Below are 15400 nucleotides of genomic sequence, written 5' to 3' on the forward strand. Positions count from 1 at the left end.
TTTTCAGTCATCTTCTTTATTTGTCTGTATCTTCCGTTTATAGTAGAAAACGCAACATCTTCTTCTTCATTAATTTGACGCAACAACACACCTTTTGCATGAAGCCCCAGCCACCACATGGGTCTCTACACCCGCCGCCGCCACGACTCCTCCCCCGGCCCCTTCCCTCCGCTCTCACCAGCGACCATCTCCTTCCCCTCCCTGCTCCTCCCCCACCACCTCCACCATGACTCCTCTCATTTCCCCTTCCCCAACACCCACCACCACCACCACCACCATATTCCCACGATTTCCCCTGCCACAACCGCCACAAATCCCTACCCGGCGCTGCCCCTTCTTTCCCTCCCACCTCCCCGCCGTCCTCATCTCTCCATTCCCGGCGCGATTCCTACCCCGGCCCCTTCCCTTCGCTCCCCTCACCGCCCTCCTCAACCGTCGACCCTCCTCCTCTCCTCTTCCACGCCCGCCGTGAATCCTGCCCCGACCCCTTCCCCTCGCCGCGCCGCCACAAATCCTACCCGACCCTCCTCCCTTCCACCTCATCACCCTTTCTCAACTACCCCCGCCACCGTTTCAAACGCCGGCTCGACCTCGACCTCGCGTGGCCCTTCGGTGAGCTTGAAGGCGTTAACGATGATGACAAGAGGGAAACCGCCTACGAAATCTTCTTCACGGCGTGCCGGTCCTGCCAGGGCCAGTCCTGACATTTTGGAGGCCCTGGGCAAATAATGAAAATGGACCCTTAATAAATTTTTTTAAGAAACATTATCTATTTAAATTATTTAGCAAAGTAGGGTAGTTTTTGGAGAAAAGGCAACGGACGTGTGCCCCAGTCAAAAAACCGTGGCCAAAAGTCTATAAAGGCAACGGTTTCTCTGCTGTTGCATAAATACTTTAGGCCACACTTTAGGAAGCAATTCAAGACAAAGCTGGAGAATCAGGCTATAAGGTGCATCTTTCTCGGGTATGATCAGCAGAGGAAAAGGCAACGGCTTCTAAACTGTTGCATAAACACTTTAGGCCACACTTTAGAAACCGTAGCATTTGAGAATTTTTTTTTGAGGCCCCTTCTTTTTTGGAGGCCTTGGGCTGCCTTTTCCTGGGCTGTGGGCCTGCTTGCACAGGCTCAGGGCCGGCCCTGGGTCCTGCCCCGGATTCGGTGGCCGGAGCGCGCTCACGATTCATTCCAAGCACGAGAGGAAGATCGCCCCCAACAGCTGAACTAGAGCCAGCATGAACAAAAGGTGTTGTCGGGCGGTCATTGGCAACAACAACATTTGGATCCTGGCGGGCCGGCGGTGGATTAGCATCCCCCTTCTTTTTCTCAACAACCGGTTTGGATTTGGGAGTTGGGCCAGGTTGGCTCAATTTTTTTTTGTTTGAGAACCCTATCATTAGTGGTCTTCTTAGAGGCGCCAGAAGTTCTTTGACGCTTGGGATCCTTCTCATTGCCAGCATCAGAATTGCCCTCAAGGCGGGACTCTTGATTTCTCTTCTTCTCCTTTTCAGCAGCCTTCTTCTTCTCAATTTCAGCAGCGGCTTGAGCTAGATAAACCTTCATGCTCAAAGCACTAGTATCAGCCTTGCCTTTGCCCATTTTAGCTGCACAGAAATATACGACGTTAAAACACAAGAAAATTATGAGTGGCGAGCTACGGGAACAGGCATACAAAGAAATAATCAACTTACTAAAAAATTGGGCTACGGTTCCATTCTTGGAGGCCTCAATCAAGTCATGGCCAGAAAATGTGGGCAATGATTGGAGGTAGGTGGCGACCCCTCGCTCGGAAATCTCTAAGGCATCAAAGGCAACATAAATTATCCGGCGAGGATTTTTGGTCCAATAAAAAGGGAAGAGAGGGCAGTTATTTGAATCTCGGAAAAGGTTGCTTATCTCAGGCGATTCAACAAACCTTGAAAATTTTCGTTGCCAAACTTTGTAGTGACTCTTGAGAGGGGAGAATAAGCTCATTTTCTTTCGGGCGAGGAGAGGGATCCATTTAATGAAGGTAGGTTTCTTGGTAACAAATTTATAAAAGAAAATGAATATGGGGTATGTCGGGGTGGAGCTCAGATGATCGCACAAAATTTCAAAGCATCGGATAAAACCCCATGCATTGGGAAGAAGTTGACAGGGCGCCACATTCAAAAAAGTGAGAACGTAGCAAATAAAGGGAGAAAAAGGAAGCTTTATGTTGAGATCGGAAAAAAGATAGCGATACACGTAAAAGAAATCGGGCGATTCATCTGACGTCTCCTTTCGGAGAGTAACAAAATCATCATCGCCACAAGGCGAGATGTTCAGTTGTAAATCATCATTACAGGTGGTGGCGGGCGGGGTTCACCTTCGTGAAACCCTGGGCGGTTAATCGGTGACAGTTGATACTCCCAATACTGCCCCAAACGGAGCGATACAAACACTTGTCCTCAACCAAATGTACATTTGATCGCCATTCTGGCGACGTTAAGCCATCATTGGAAGAAATGACGGAATCAATAGAGCCGGCGGGGTCGAACTCATCTTGAACGGTGGGGGAATCAGGGATCACGACAATAGACGGCGAGGAAACTTCCTCGTCCGTTTGAAAATGAAGATACTTCCAGAGATGAAATGCTATTGCTATTAAAAGACATTCTAGGAAATTTCATACAAAGAAACAAAAGATGAAGAAAGAAGATGAACAGGCAATGTAGAAAGAAGAAGAAAAGGCACTGAAACTACAGTCAGGGAAGAATAAGGTAAGAAACTAACCGGGAAGAGAATCGTACGAATAGGTGGCAAGGACATGGGCTAAGGAGAAGCACCATGCAATGACGACGGTCGGAGCAAGGTCAAATCGAAAACTGGAAGAGCTTGAGAAAACCAGAAACTACAAAAGCTTAAAATTTAGTAACAGAAATAAGAAGAATGACGGTGAAATGTGTTTCTATAGACAAAACAAAAGGAGAGAGAATGAGTGGAAAAAAGAGTGAACCGTCGTGTACTAAAGAGGAGAGAATTTTGAAAACTGAAACGACATGGTTTGAGGTTTACACCAATTGGGCACCCCCCTTAAAACGCGCATAGATGACAATTGTATTTATTGCTAATGATGGAAAATTTTTGGGAAAGTGTGGAAGCGTGTGTTAGTAAGCAAAAAGTGATTGATGTTTGATTGACAAGCGGCGGAAAGACCGCCGCTTAACCCTTGAAATCAGGAAGTGAAAAGACAAGTTGAAAAACGGTGATTGTGGCGATTGTCGTAAGAGGCGGACCAAAGAGGCTTGAAGACTAAGACACCATAACTCATTGGCGTCGAGTTTCGTGTCTTGTGGGCCCGTGACTTAGGCGTCCCTACTTCAACTTATGGACCGCCCTGTATACTCAAGAAGAACGACGGAATTCGACTATTCTGAACACTTTGTGGGCTTGGCGACATTAATAGCCTACTTCAAAGAACTAGAATACGTAGTAAGGCACTTCAACTCATTGACATCGAGTTTCGTGTCTTGTGGGCTTGTGGACTGGGTGAGCCTACCTCAACCTATTGCCCGCCCGGGACACTCAAGAAACATGGCGGGACATGGTTGCCTGAAATACCCGGCGACCATCATGAGAATGAATGGACACTTGCCTTATCAGTGGCCCCCATGCCAGCTATTAGATTCTTCCTCTTTTGTCTTATTTGCATTAGGACTTGGGCCTCGGTTTTGAGGCCCAAATGTAAAAACATTCTAGATAAGGACCACACCCACTATAAAATGGGGTTATCACCTTGTACGAGGTACCTTTTTGATAATTAATGAGAATCTTACCTGATTTGACATCATCTTTCCATTTATGCTCTGCTAGGGTTTAGTCAGTGTACTCTTTATACCTAAGTAAGCTCTAGTACATAACAATGACATTAGAATAATTAATAAAAGTTAATTGTGAGTTTTCTATCATTATATTGTATGCCGGAAAAGTCTTTTTTTGTAATGGTTATGATTATTTTTTATATAACAAAATAAAAAATTGAATATAATATCTTACGTTCAACACGATATCAAATATTCCATTAAAAATGATATAAAATAATTATAAAGGATTATTCGGAAATTAACTAAAACTTTTATATTTTATGTTTTCGATATACATCTGAAACATTAAAATTGTTTTGATATTTTGATTCAAAACATAACAAATTAGAAAAAAAGGAATTAGAATATAACTAATAGAAAATAAACTTAAATAAGTATATACATATTTTTTTTGAAATTAAGTATATACATATTTAATAAAAGAATAACGAGAGAAGAAATATGAAAAGTATGATGTATGCCGACAAAATAATCTTATTTCATTCATGTATGACGCGAGATCAATACTAAAATAGAGTATATTATATGATGTAATTAATAAGTTGTTTTTAAATTCCCAGTCTCTCTCTTCTGATATCTAAACTAAACCATGCAAGGCAACATTGCCATATCCATCATATTCATATTCCTCTTCCTCTTCCTCTTCATTTTGTTTCTTTATTTCTTTTTTCAGTCATCTTCTTTATTTGTATGTGTCTTCCGTTTATAGTAGAAAAACGCAACTTCTTCTTCTTCTTCATTAATTTGACGCAACAACACACCTTTTGCATGAAGCCCCAGCCACCACATGGGTCTCTACACCCGCCGCCGCCACGACTCCTCTCCCGGCCCCTTCCCTCCGCTCTCACCGCCGACCATCTCCGTCCCCTCCCCACTCCTCCCCCACCACCTCCGCCATGACTCCTCTCCTTTCCCCTTCCCCAACACCTCACCACAACCACCACCACCACCACATTCCCACGATTTCCCCCGCCACAACCGCCGCGAATCCCTACCCGGCGCTGCCCCTTCTTTCCCTCCCACCTCCCCGCCGTCCTCATCTCTCCATTCCCGGCGCGATTCCTACCCCGGCCCCTTCCCTTCGCTCCCCTCACCGCCCTCCTCAACCGCCGACCCTCCTCCTCTCCTCTTCCACGCCCGCCGTGAATCCTGCCCCGGCCCCTTCCCCTCGCCGCGCCGCCACGAATCCGACCCGACCCTCCTCCCTTCCACCTCATCACCCTTTCTCAACCACCCCCGCCACCGTTTCAAACGCCGGCTCGACCTCGACCTCGCGTGGCCCTTCGGCGAGCTTGAAGGCGTTGACGATGATGACAAGAGGGAAACCGCCTACGAAATCTTCTTCACGGCGTGCCGGTCCTGCCCCGGATTCGGTGGCCGGAGCGCGCTTACGTTTCATTCCAAGCACGAGAATGACCACGGCGGCGGAACGCAGACGAGCAGGGTGAAGCAAGCCCTCGGGTTGAAGATGTTGAGAAGCTCCATGTATCAGAGAATGGTTTCCTTCGGGAGAGGCAGTGGCTGGTCGTCCATGCCGTCATCGCCGGTGGCTGACGGAAGCCCGCGGTCCCGGGTCGCGCCGCGGAGGACGATGACTATGGCGGAGGTCATGAGGCTGCAGATGGGGGTGTCGGAGCAGAGTGATAGCCGGCTGAGGAAAACCCTCATGAGGACCCTTGTTGGCCAAGTAAGTTAAGATAGATAGATAGATAGATAGATAGATTGATAGATAGATAATAATTAAATTCAATTTTTAATAATTGTTGTAAAAGCTTAGCATGCATAATATTAATAATAAAATGACATCAAATTTTATGTTGAGGTTCTTTCACATTGTATTAGAACTTTGGTTAATTTGTGCTCTGATATAATAATTATTGGAACCAGTGTGCTTAAAAATGTATGTTTGATGTATAGTTTACACTTCATTAAAGTTTTTTCTGTCTCTTTTGGGTGAAGTCTTCAAAGTTGTTTCAGGACTTTTTTGGCTTTTAGTTCTTGCAGAGTGGTCTTTGGCATATTCGTCAATTCCTAGTGCGATGACAAAAACTTGGGTTGAAATCGGAGTGAATTTCATCTCATAATTTCAGATTTTCAGTTAGTTGAATGGATTTTTTACTAATATTTAAATTTTCCTGCTGTGCCAATGAAAAGGACCTCATTCTAATTTGATACTTACAATGTGAATGAAACTGTTGAATAACATGTTGTCTCAATCCACAAGAGTACCATTGGCTCAATGTGGAGCAAATCACATTGTTCCTGAGAAAAAATCCGGTTCTGGAAACAAAGCACCTTGCCTCTTGTGTTTATGATTTTGCAGATTCTTACAACTGATATCTTTGTGATTTAATTAAGTATTTACTTATGTGCTGCAGATTCTTACAACTTATTTCTTGGTGTATAAATGGAAATTGGAGTAATTAGTGTGGATATAGCTAAAATAGATTAGGCATAGAATGAATCTATAAACACATATAATCTTTTAGTTGCATAATCTTTTGGATCTAATTATCTCAAACCATCTGAATTGCAGCTTGGCCGGCAAGCAGAAACGATAATCCTCCCCTTGGAACTCCTTCGCCACCTAAAACCTTCAGAATTCAGCAATCCCCATGAGTACCATTTATGGCAAAAGAGGCAGCTTAAGATCCTTGAAGCCGGGCTCCTGTTGCACCCTTCAATTCCTGTAGAGAAAAACAACACATTTGCCATGAACCTCAGGGACATTATTAACAGTGCTGAACTTCAACCTCTAGACACTAGCAAAACCTCAGAAACCATGAGAACCTTCAGCAACGCCGTGGTTTCGTTGTCGATGAGAAGCCCTAATGGCATTCCCACTAACGTTTGCCATTGGGCTAATGGATACCCTGTCAATATTCACCTCTACATTTCTCTTCTTCAATCGATTTTCGATCTCGCTGACGAGACACTGGTCCTTGATGAGGTAGATGAGCTTCTTGAGCTGATGAAGAAAACGTGGTCAACATTGGGGATCAATAGGCAGATTCACAATGTGTGCTTCACATGGGTGCTGTTTCAGCAGTATGTGACAACTGAGCAGATAGAACCTGATCTTCTTTGTGCCTCACATGCTATGTTGAATGAGGTGGCAAATGATGCTAAGAAAGAAAGGGACTCTTTGTATGTTAAGATATTGACATGTGTGCTCAGTTCAATGCAGGGGTGGGGAGATAAGAGATTGCTTAACTACCATGAATATTTCCAGGGAGGGGCTATTGGACAAATTGAGAACCTTCTTCCTTTGGCCTTGTTAGCATCCAAGATTTTAAGAGATGTTGCGAACTCTGATGGGGAAGAGCAACATAAAGGAGATAAAACTCCAGTGGATTTCTCTCGAGATCTGGTTGATGATTATATTCGCTCTTCCTTGAAAAATGCATTTGAAAAGGTAGGTAACATTCAGGAACCATTCCTCCAGGTTGATCTGTTAAAAGAATGCATATAATTAACTTTTATTGGAAGAAAAGTAAGTTAAAACATTTACATTAGTCCCTGAATAATGAAAATCAGCTAAAGGTCCTCAACTAACATTTTGTCTGACCCAATGGGTGCTGGTCACAGTGGGTAAGAGTGGCTGTTTGAACCCTTTGGTTGAAAGTTCGATCCTTTGAAGCCGCACTTTATCTTCGAACTTCATCATACCTGGGTCAGAATTGCTAAAGCAATTTAGTACAACAACATTTTGTCTGTCAAATTAATCCTTAAATTTGTATTAGATCTATTAAATTAGTTCTTAAAGTATTTGATTTGAGGACTAATTTAACAGTTCAAATATACATTCTGGGATTTCGAATTCAGATATTGATAAGATCAGGGGAAAACCTATAGTCAATGTATATGTTAGAAGGTCAGCTGAGGGAAGGGATGTTAAGTGAATTAGTCATTTGGGCTACTTTTGTAATAACTCCAGTCTGTAGGGACTGGAAGTGAATTAGGAAATAATTGTAATACAGCTTATAAATAGCTGTCAGTTAGAGTTTGTTCGGAGTTTTGTGGTTAGTTGAGTTGGTTGGAACTGAATTGTGGAATTCAGTTATCTCGCTCTCTCTAGAAACCTGTAACTGTTCTGTTCTTCTGAATAAGATTCTTCTCCATTTCTGGAGATTTCTCTTCCTGTTCTTGAATCTCTTGCATTCAGATTACCAGTTCTAACAGATATTACCAAGACCGACAGTATATCTTTCAGGAATTAATTTAATTATTTATTGAATTTATATACTTAGCATTGCTTAACATAATGAACCTTCTGCATTGTCATAAAACAATAACACAATGTCTTTTTTTTCTGATGCCTGTAGATAGGGGAAGCAGCAAATGTCAAATCTGCTGAATCTGAAACAGAGAAAGAAATAAGTGAACTTATGCTTCAATTAGCCCAGGAGACTGAAGATTTGGCAATGAAGGAGAGAAAATATTACAGTCCAATATTAAAGAAATGGCACACAATAGCAGCAGCAGTTGGGGCGTTGACGCTGAATAATTGCTATGGACATGTGCTAAAGCAGTATTTAAGTGAAGTGATGACCTCAATAACAGTTGAGATAGTTCTAGTACTGCATAGGGCTAAAAAGCTAGAAGATGTTTTAGTTCAAATGGTAGTTGAAGAAACTGCTGATTGTGAGGATGGTGGCAAAACAATAGTGAGAGAGATGGTTCCCTTTGAAGTTGATTCAACCATAATGGACCTTACAAGAAAATGGATAGAGGAGTCACTGCATGAAGAGAAAGAGTGTCTGCAAAGAGCAAAAGAAACTGAAGTAAGTTTTAGCATTATTATGATCCTCTTTCCTATGACGATATCCAGAAGGAGGACACTGTATATGTTATGCATTTAGAAAATTATATCACATGAATTTTGTTTTTGAAAATGGTATATGAATGTTCTTTCTCTTCAATTTCAGTCATGGAATCCAAAGTCTAAATCAGAGCCGTATGCAAAATCAGTGGTAGAGCTGATGAATTTGGCCAAGAAAATTGTGTACGAATTCTTCCAAATCCCAATATCAATAACTGAGGATTTAGTTGAAGAACTTGCAGATGGATTAACAAAAATCATCCGAGAGTACATGATGTTTGTTGCAGCATGTGGTGAGTACTCACAATCTATATAAGCTAAACATGTTTTCTCTAGAAAGCTTCAAACAGTTGTTTGGATGTTGAAAATTGAAATCAAAATAAGAAAAGTGTCTAGAAACTATAGCTCAAGTTGCACTTGGTTAATTTGGGAATCGGTTCCTAATTTAATTCAGGATATTCTGTTTGTGCTTTAGCTTATTTTCCTCCCATATCCTAACCAATCTACCTCTATTATAGCAAAACAACAAATGCAGATAACTAAATTGCTACCTGCTAGTACTTGCTAGTTACCATGGTTTTGACTTTTGAATTATGGTTATAGTTGCACATACAGTTCTATTACATTTATTTAAACTGTAGAAAATTGCAAGAAAATGCTATAGATATGACCTCAATTACTACCATGATGTACAAAGACTTCCAACTATGCTACTAGGCAAAACAATTTAGAAACAGCATATTGTGTAGCATTCTGATTAACTATCTTTTGGTATAATTTCTCTCAGGTTTGAAAGAGAACTACATTCCCTCACTTCCCCCACTGACCAGGTGCAACAGGAACTCAAAGTTCCACAAGCTGTGGAAGATAGCTAGGCCCTGCAACGTTAGTTGTGAAGATCCACACATATATGGAATATTAGAAGCTAATCACCCCCATTCATGCACGAGCCGCGGAACACAGCGCCTGTACATTCGCCTCAACACCTTATACTACCTCCTTTCTCAAATCCCCTCTCTTGACAAATCACTCTCCCTGACCCCACGAGTGGTTCCTTCAGACCGCCACAAGACTCGAAGCACTTCATACTTTGAATCAGCAAGCAGCTCCGTCCTTGCAGCCTGCCAGCACGTCTCTGAAGTCGCTTCCTACCGCCTCATATTCCTCGACTCAAACTCCTTCTTCTATGACAGCCTCTATGTTGGCGATGTAGCGAATGCCCGGATAAACCATGTCCATGCCTTGACAACCCTCAAGCACAATATCAAACTAATGACTGCAATTCTGACAGAGAGAGCTCAAGGACCTGCAGTGAAGGAAGTCATGAAGGCCTCTTTTGATGCATTTCTCATGGTTTTGCTTGCGGGGGGAACGTCAAGGGCGTTTAATGAGTCCGATCATCAGAGTATCCTAGAGGACTTTGAAGGTCTGAAGCAGGAATTCCGCACTTGTGGAGAAGGATTTGTGGCAGAAAATGTGGTGGAGAAAGAGGCTGAGAAAGTGGAGGGAGTCATTGCATTGATGGGGATGAGCACTGAAGACTTGATGGAGAATTTGAGTAGCTTGTCAAGTGAATCAAGTGGAATAGGAATTGTTGGGAATGGGCAGAAGTTGCCAATGCCTCCTACTACTGGGAAGTGGAAGACAACAGACCCCAACACAATATTGAGGGTATTGTGCTATAGAAATGATAGAGTTGCAAATCATTTTTTGAAGAGGACATTCCAGATAGCTAAAAGGAGATGACAACAAAAGAGGCTGATAGTGGGCCTAAAGAATGGGTTTTGATATATTCACACATATTCATCTTCTGTCCCATTTCCGCCCATTTTCTCTTCTTACTCTTACTCTATTCCTATATGTCTCTGGGTGCGGATGAAATTGGGATGTGAACAAATTATTTTTGTAAAGTTATAGGGTATAAATTAGGAAGAATAGGAAAGGAAGGGGGATCATTCCCCAGACCATTGTATGTAAATGTGTAACAACGTGAATCTGTTAGTTACTTATTGTGTTAAATAGGGAGAGAAGGGGCAGGGAAGGGAGTAGGAAAACAATGGAAAGGAGTTAGTGGAACTGTCTGTGTCTCATATACTACCTCTGAATCTCATTGATAAGGGGGATTTTGTTGTATTTCTCCTCCTGTTATGGTTAGGTTCTACCATAGGCATATTAATTTTTGTTTGTGGTTGAAGTTAAAGAATCCAATTTGTAACAAGTTGTGGCAATATATTTTTTTTCTTTTTCCTCCTAATGGACGATATTAATACCTTGACTTCGATCTCCTACAAAAAAAAAATTAACAGGGAAGCTGTCATCCAATTCTGTCTGACCCATGGGAAACAACTTGAGTTTGTGTGCGCTGGGGACTAGTTTTCAAATTTTAATCATTTTCTCCAAAGTTGTAAAATCATTTCCCAATGAGTTAGCATAAAAAAATGAAAGAGGAGTGCTAACAACACTCTCTTTCACACTTAATTTTCAATACTCTCTATTTAGTCGCTTAAAATTTATGTAGGTCCCACAAAATTGGGAGTGAGGTCCATATAATTTAGTTTACTTTACATGAAATTTGACCAATTAATAAGAGAGTGTTTAAAAGAGTGTCAAAGAAAGTGTTGCTAGTATTTCTTAAAATTCCATAAACCACTCATTTTAAAAATTTATATATCTAATGGTTCTTAAAATGTATGGAAAGAACAAAATGTTGTTCTTTCTTCAACAATTTTTGATCATTTTCGATCACTAGTAGACAGAAGTAGGATTCGAACTTAGATGAAGTTCTGACCATTTGTCAAAGAAAAAATGTTTGACTCTGGTTCAAATCCTAATTGGCACAAATTATGAGAGAAAAAAGGAAGCTCAACGACAAGAGAATTGTAACATGAGAGAAGTAAGGAGGTCAACCTCTTTCCAATATCCAACACGAGTTCTGGCTACCACTTAGTAGTGCAAGTAGAAGTTAGACAACAATTTATTTCAAAAGTTTTCCATGGGTGGACTTGGGTCTGCTCCATTTATACGGAGACACCCTAGTCCCTGCCCAAAATAAATTCGTGTGTCTAATTCTATTTAGACAGGTTTAAAAAAAACTTATATGACAAAAGTTCTTCATTTGTGTGACTAAATAATAAGTTAAATAACTTTATGGAAATGATATAAGTGGACATACGGATTTCACCGATCACCTTTCAACATACAAGTTTATCAGCTAATGTTTGGGGCCTATCAAAAACTGTTAGACATCGAGTAAAAATCAAATGCCTATATTTCATTAATTACTCTTAACTTTATTCTAAATGAAAACGTTCAGCAATATTTATCTCAACCTAAACTGCAAAGACAATTAACTGTGCATACACAACTTGTTAAAGTTTTCAGTAACTCCAAGACAGAACTAGTAACTGCACAATAAAGGGTCCCTATTAAATTAAACGGTAACTTATTCTTCCCTTCTTATATCTCAATATATATATATAATCTTTACCCTATGCTCCTTTAAGATCAAAATTCTATAACCATAAAACTAATATATTTTCATCCTTCTCTTCAGTCTAGCATGGCGAAACACATTACTGTGTCATTCATGATCACGTTGTTGATGTACACATTGATCCAAGATGCCATGTCTCTTGAAATTCACTCCACAGAAGGCAATGGCCAAAAGCACTATTGGCACGGCTTTGAGCTACCACCAGAACCTTATGAAGGATTTTATGCTGAAGCGCAACATTGTATCGAAGTGCTGACAGATAAATGTGGTGAACAGATGCTTGAGTTCATAATATATTTGAGATCGGATTTGAGCAAAAAGTGCTGTCATCGCTTGCATAAAATGGGTGGAGAGTGCAACAAGAAATTGTCATCTACACTTTCTCAATTTAAGGAATACTCAAAATGGGCTGAGTATATTTATGATAGGAGTGTAGAAGCTTTTAAGTGTCCCAAGAAATAAAGAAAATAAGCTTGTGTGAATGTGGCGTTAGATTTACTATATGGATAAAATTTAAGGATTAACAGTTCTTAAATCAAATTCAATAGGTGGTATTCCTTTTTGTTCATTTAGGAAGCTACATAAAAGTTAGGCCACCTGTAACTCTTTCGTTAATAATAAAATTAAAGATTAACAGTTCTTAACCAAGAAAATAAGAAAATATTTATTGTATGTCATTATTGTGACTTCTACAATTTTTTTTTTCTTTTGAAATGGGAGGACTTCTACAATGTATAGATACAACAAAATAGAGAAATTATATAACAAACTCACTAGTATAAATAATGACCTTAATTTTAATGACAAATATATATTGGTTTAAATACTCTGGAGGTCCCTGAAATTGTCCGTCGTACGAAAATAAGTCCCTGAATTTTTTTTTCCGATTCCGGGTCCGTAGAATTTTTTTTTGATCAAAATAAGTCCCTGAACGTGTTTTAAGCTGAGGTGGCTATATTTAATCCTACTCACTTTTTCCACGTCAAAATCATGGTGGTCCAACTACTATTATACATGTAAATTACAAAAATATCCCTTTATTAAATTGTTTTTCCATCTTTCTCCTTCTCCTTCCATCATCACCCTCTCCTTCCATCATCACCATGGTATAACAACACCACCACCGCCACCTGCCCCGGTCGCCGTCACCTACTCCGACCGCCGTTAATTGGTTATTCTTCTTCTTCAGTCTCATCTTCGTTCTTATTTCCACTTTTTACAAATTCAACATTGGAACAAAATGGAAAAAGGTTCAATTTTTATTCATGACCGATGCTTTATTTGGAACAAAAAAGCTTGAATCCCTCAGATCTGGTTCATTGTTCGTGGAATTATCTTAGACAAGAAAAGAAGAAGAAAGGGAAAAGTAAGCATTAAAAATTGCCAATTTGTTGAAGAAAAAGGAAAACCTCAATGTCTTTCAATAGCATTTTCTAAGAATCAACTGGATCTGGAACCTTGAGTTGAAGTTTCTGGTTCTTCTTCTTCTTAATTTGGCAACTGAGATTGAACCAGAACCAAAACAAGAAGCAGAAGAAGATGGGTTTTTCATGGAGCAACAACATCAGCAACAGAAGAAGAAACAGTTACCCTCACTCACCTCCACATCTCCCTCCTCCTTACTACTACTCACACCACCATCATTCATCATCCGCAGCCGACAATCCCCCTTTATTCTCCATCTCCTTCTACCTCTGGTTCTCCATCTCCTTCCCTTTCTTCCACAATCCCCCTTTATTCTATCTTAGGTTTAGTTTTGATTTTGATTTAAGATTAGGGTTAAAGGGGAATTAGGATTAGGGATTAATTTTAGTGTTTTTTAATTTTAATTTTTCATTAACTAATTAAAAAAATTATTAATGCATACGTGGAAAAAGTGAGTAGGATTAAATATAGCCACCTCAGCTTAAAACACGCTCAAGGACTTATTTTGATCAAAAAAAATTTCTAGGGACCTGGAATCGGAAAAAAAAAATTCAGGGACTTATTTTCATATGTGATATAATTTCAGGGCCCTATAGAGCTATTAAGCCATATATATTCAACCGTTATCAACACTTGTTGAATATGCAGCAATTTTCATATACATTTATTTGCTAACTCATTCAAACGGAATAACAGAAATAAAAAATAGTCACTTTTCAAAGTGTTTAGCATAATGAAACAAGTATGGTACATAATTCTAATTTGACACCCACAATTACAAAATGGTCATTGAAAAAACAACATTCCAATCCTCAAATACAACCCGTATGGATCACAAATCCTATTTCTCCAACAAACTGAATCCATGTCTTATGCCATGAAATGTAGAAGACAATTCTTGTACCTTTGTAAACAATTAACCGACAGGATTCAACTGTTATGTCAAAAAGTAGATTGACTTATATACAACACAAATATGAGTAAATAAACCAACTTCATTTAACACAAGAGAGGATGCTCATCATAAACATGCATACTATCAGAATACTCTCCAACTCAATCAGTGCTTCCATCCCTGATCACTAAAATTGTCCACCAAGAGACTCATCATCACAAACCACCAAAATCCAAGAATTGGATCATGGACTGATGTTGCATAGCATTCCCTTCCTCAAAGAAAGACAGTTAAAAGCTCCATGATCTTGTGCATTTGATAGTAAAAACAGTACAGCAGGTGTAGTGTTATCAAATATCCATCATAGCAACGCCATGGCGGTTTCTCATGGTGGTTTTGTAGCTTTCCGCCATGACCGATATCCTGCCAGCTGCCATTTTCGCCATACTCCGCTATATTCTGCCATTATTTGTCATGTATGACAGGATTTTGGCTTTCTGCCATCCACAATTAACACAGCGCAGGTGGCACCCCGCCATTTCCCCAGCTAAGATTTAATCAACCACATTCAAGCAACCTCAAACTTCCCCAATTTCATTGGTCTTTTACCATTGTGAAGGTGCTATCCACAACCACACCTGTACCATCATCTGTTTCAAGCATTTTATCATACAGCTGATGCGCAACCCACCAATTCCATTGACAATGACAACAATATTTTATATCTCTAACAAGTGAACAGTGAATTGCTTAAATTCTAAAAAATTTACTCTATTCTGATGCCACCTCTAAATTCTTCCCCATTCCTAACTTTCTTAGAGGTTAATCAGAACAATGAGGAAACCAAATGAGATACAAACAATTTCACAGGGTCACAACTGAAATTTCATCATTTCACTTATACCAGCAGCCAGTCGTAAAT

At 40.2% G+C, this 15400-nt stretch overlaps 1 protein-coding gene and 1 long non-coding RNA gene across 2 annotated transcripts; one reads left to right on the forward strand and one right to left on the reverse strand.

The window, feature by feature from the left end:
• The first annotated feature begins 4455 nt into the window (after positions 1-4455).
• On the forward strand, positions 4456-10919 carry LOC130738018 (protein unc-13 homolog). The gene is made up of 5 exons (XM_057589904.1): positions 4456-5530; positions 6380-7258; positions 8169-8627; positions 8772-8958; positions 9453-10919. Exons 1-5 carry the CDS (start codon positions 4631-4633, stop codon positions 10409-10411), a joined length of 3384 nt encoding a protein of 1127 aa, XP_057445887.1. The 5' UTR covers positions 4456-4630; the 3' UTR covers positions 10412-10919.
• LOC130738019 (uncharacterized) lies at positions 7159-8198 on the reverse strand. Its single transcript, XR_009019101.1, has 3 exons — positions 8114-8198; positions 7400-7512; positions 7159-7294 (listed from the first exon to the last, which is right to left on the reverse strand). It is a non-coding gene; the product is annotated as an uncharacterized LOC130738019 (long non-coding RNA).
• Positions 10920-15400: the final 4481 nt, after the last annotated feature.

The sequence above is a fragment of the Lotus japonicus genome, chromosome 2 (genome assembly GCF_012489685.1).
Source record: "Lotus japonicus ecotype B-129 chromosome 2, LjGifu_v1.2".
NCBI lineage: Eukaryota > Viridiplantae > Streptophyta > Magnoliopsida > Fabales > Fabaceae > Lotus > Lotus japonicus.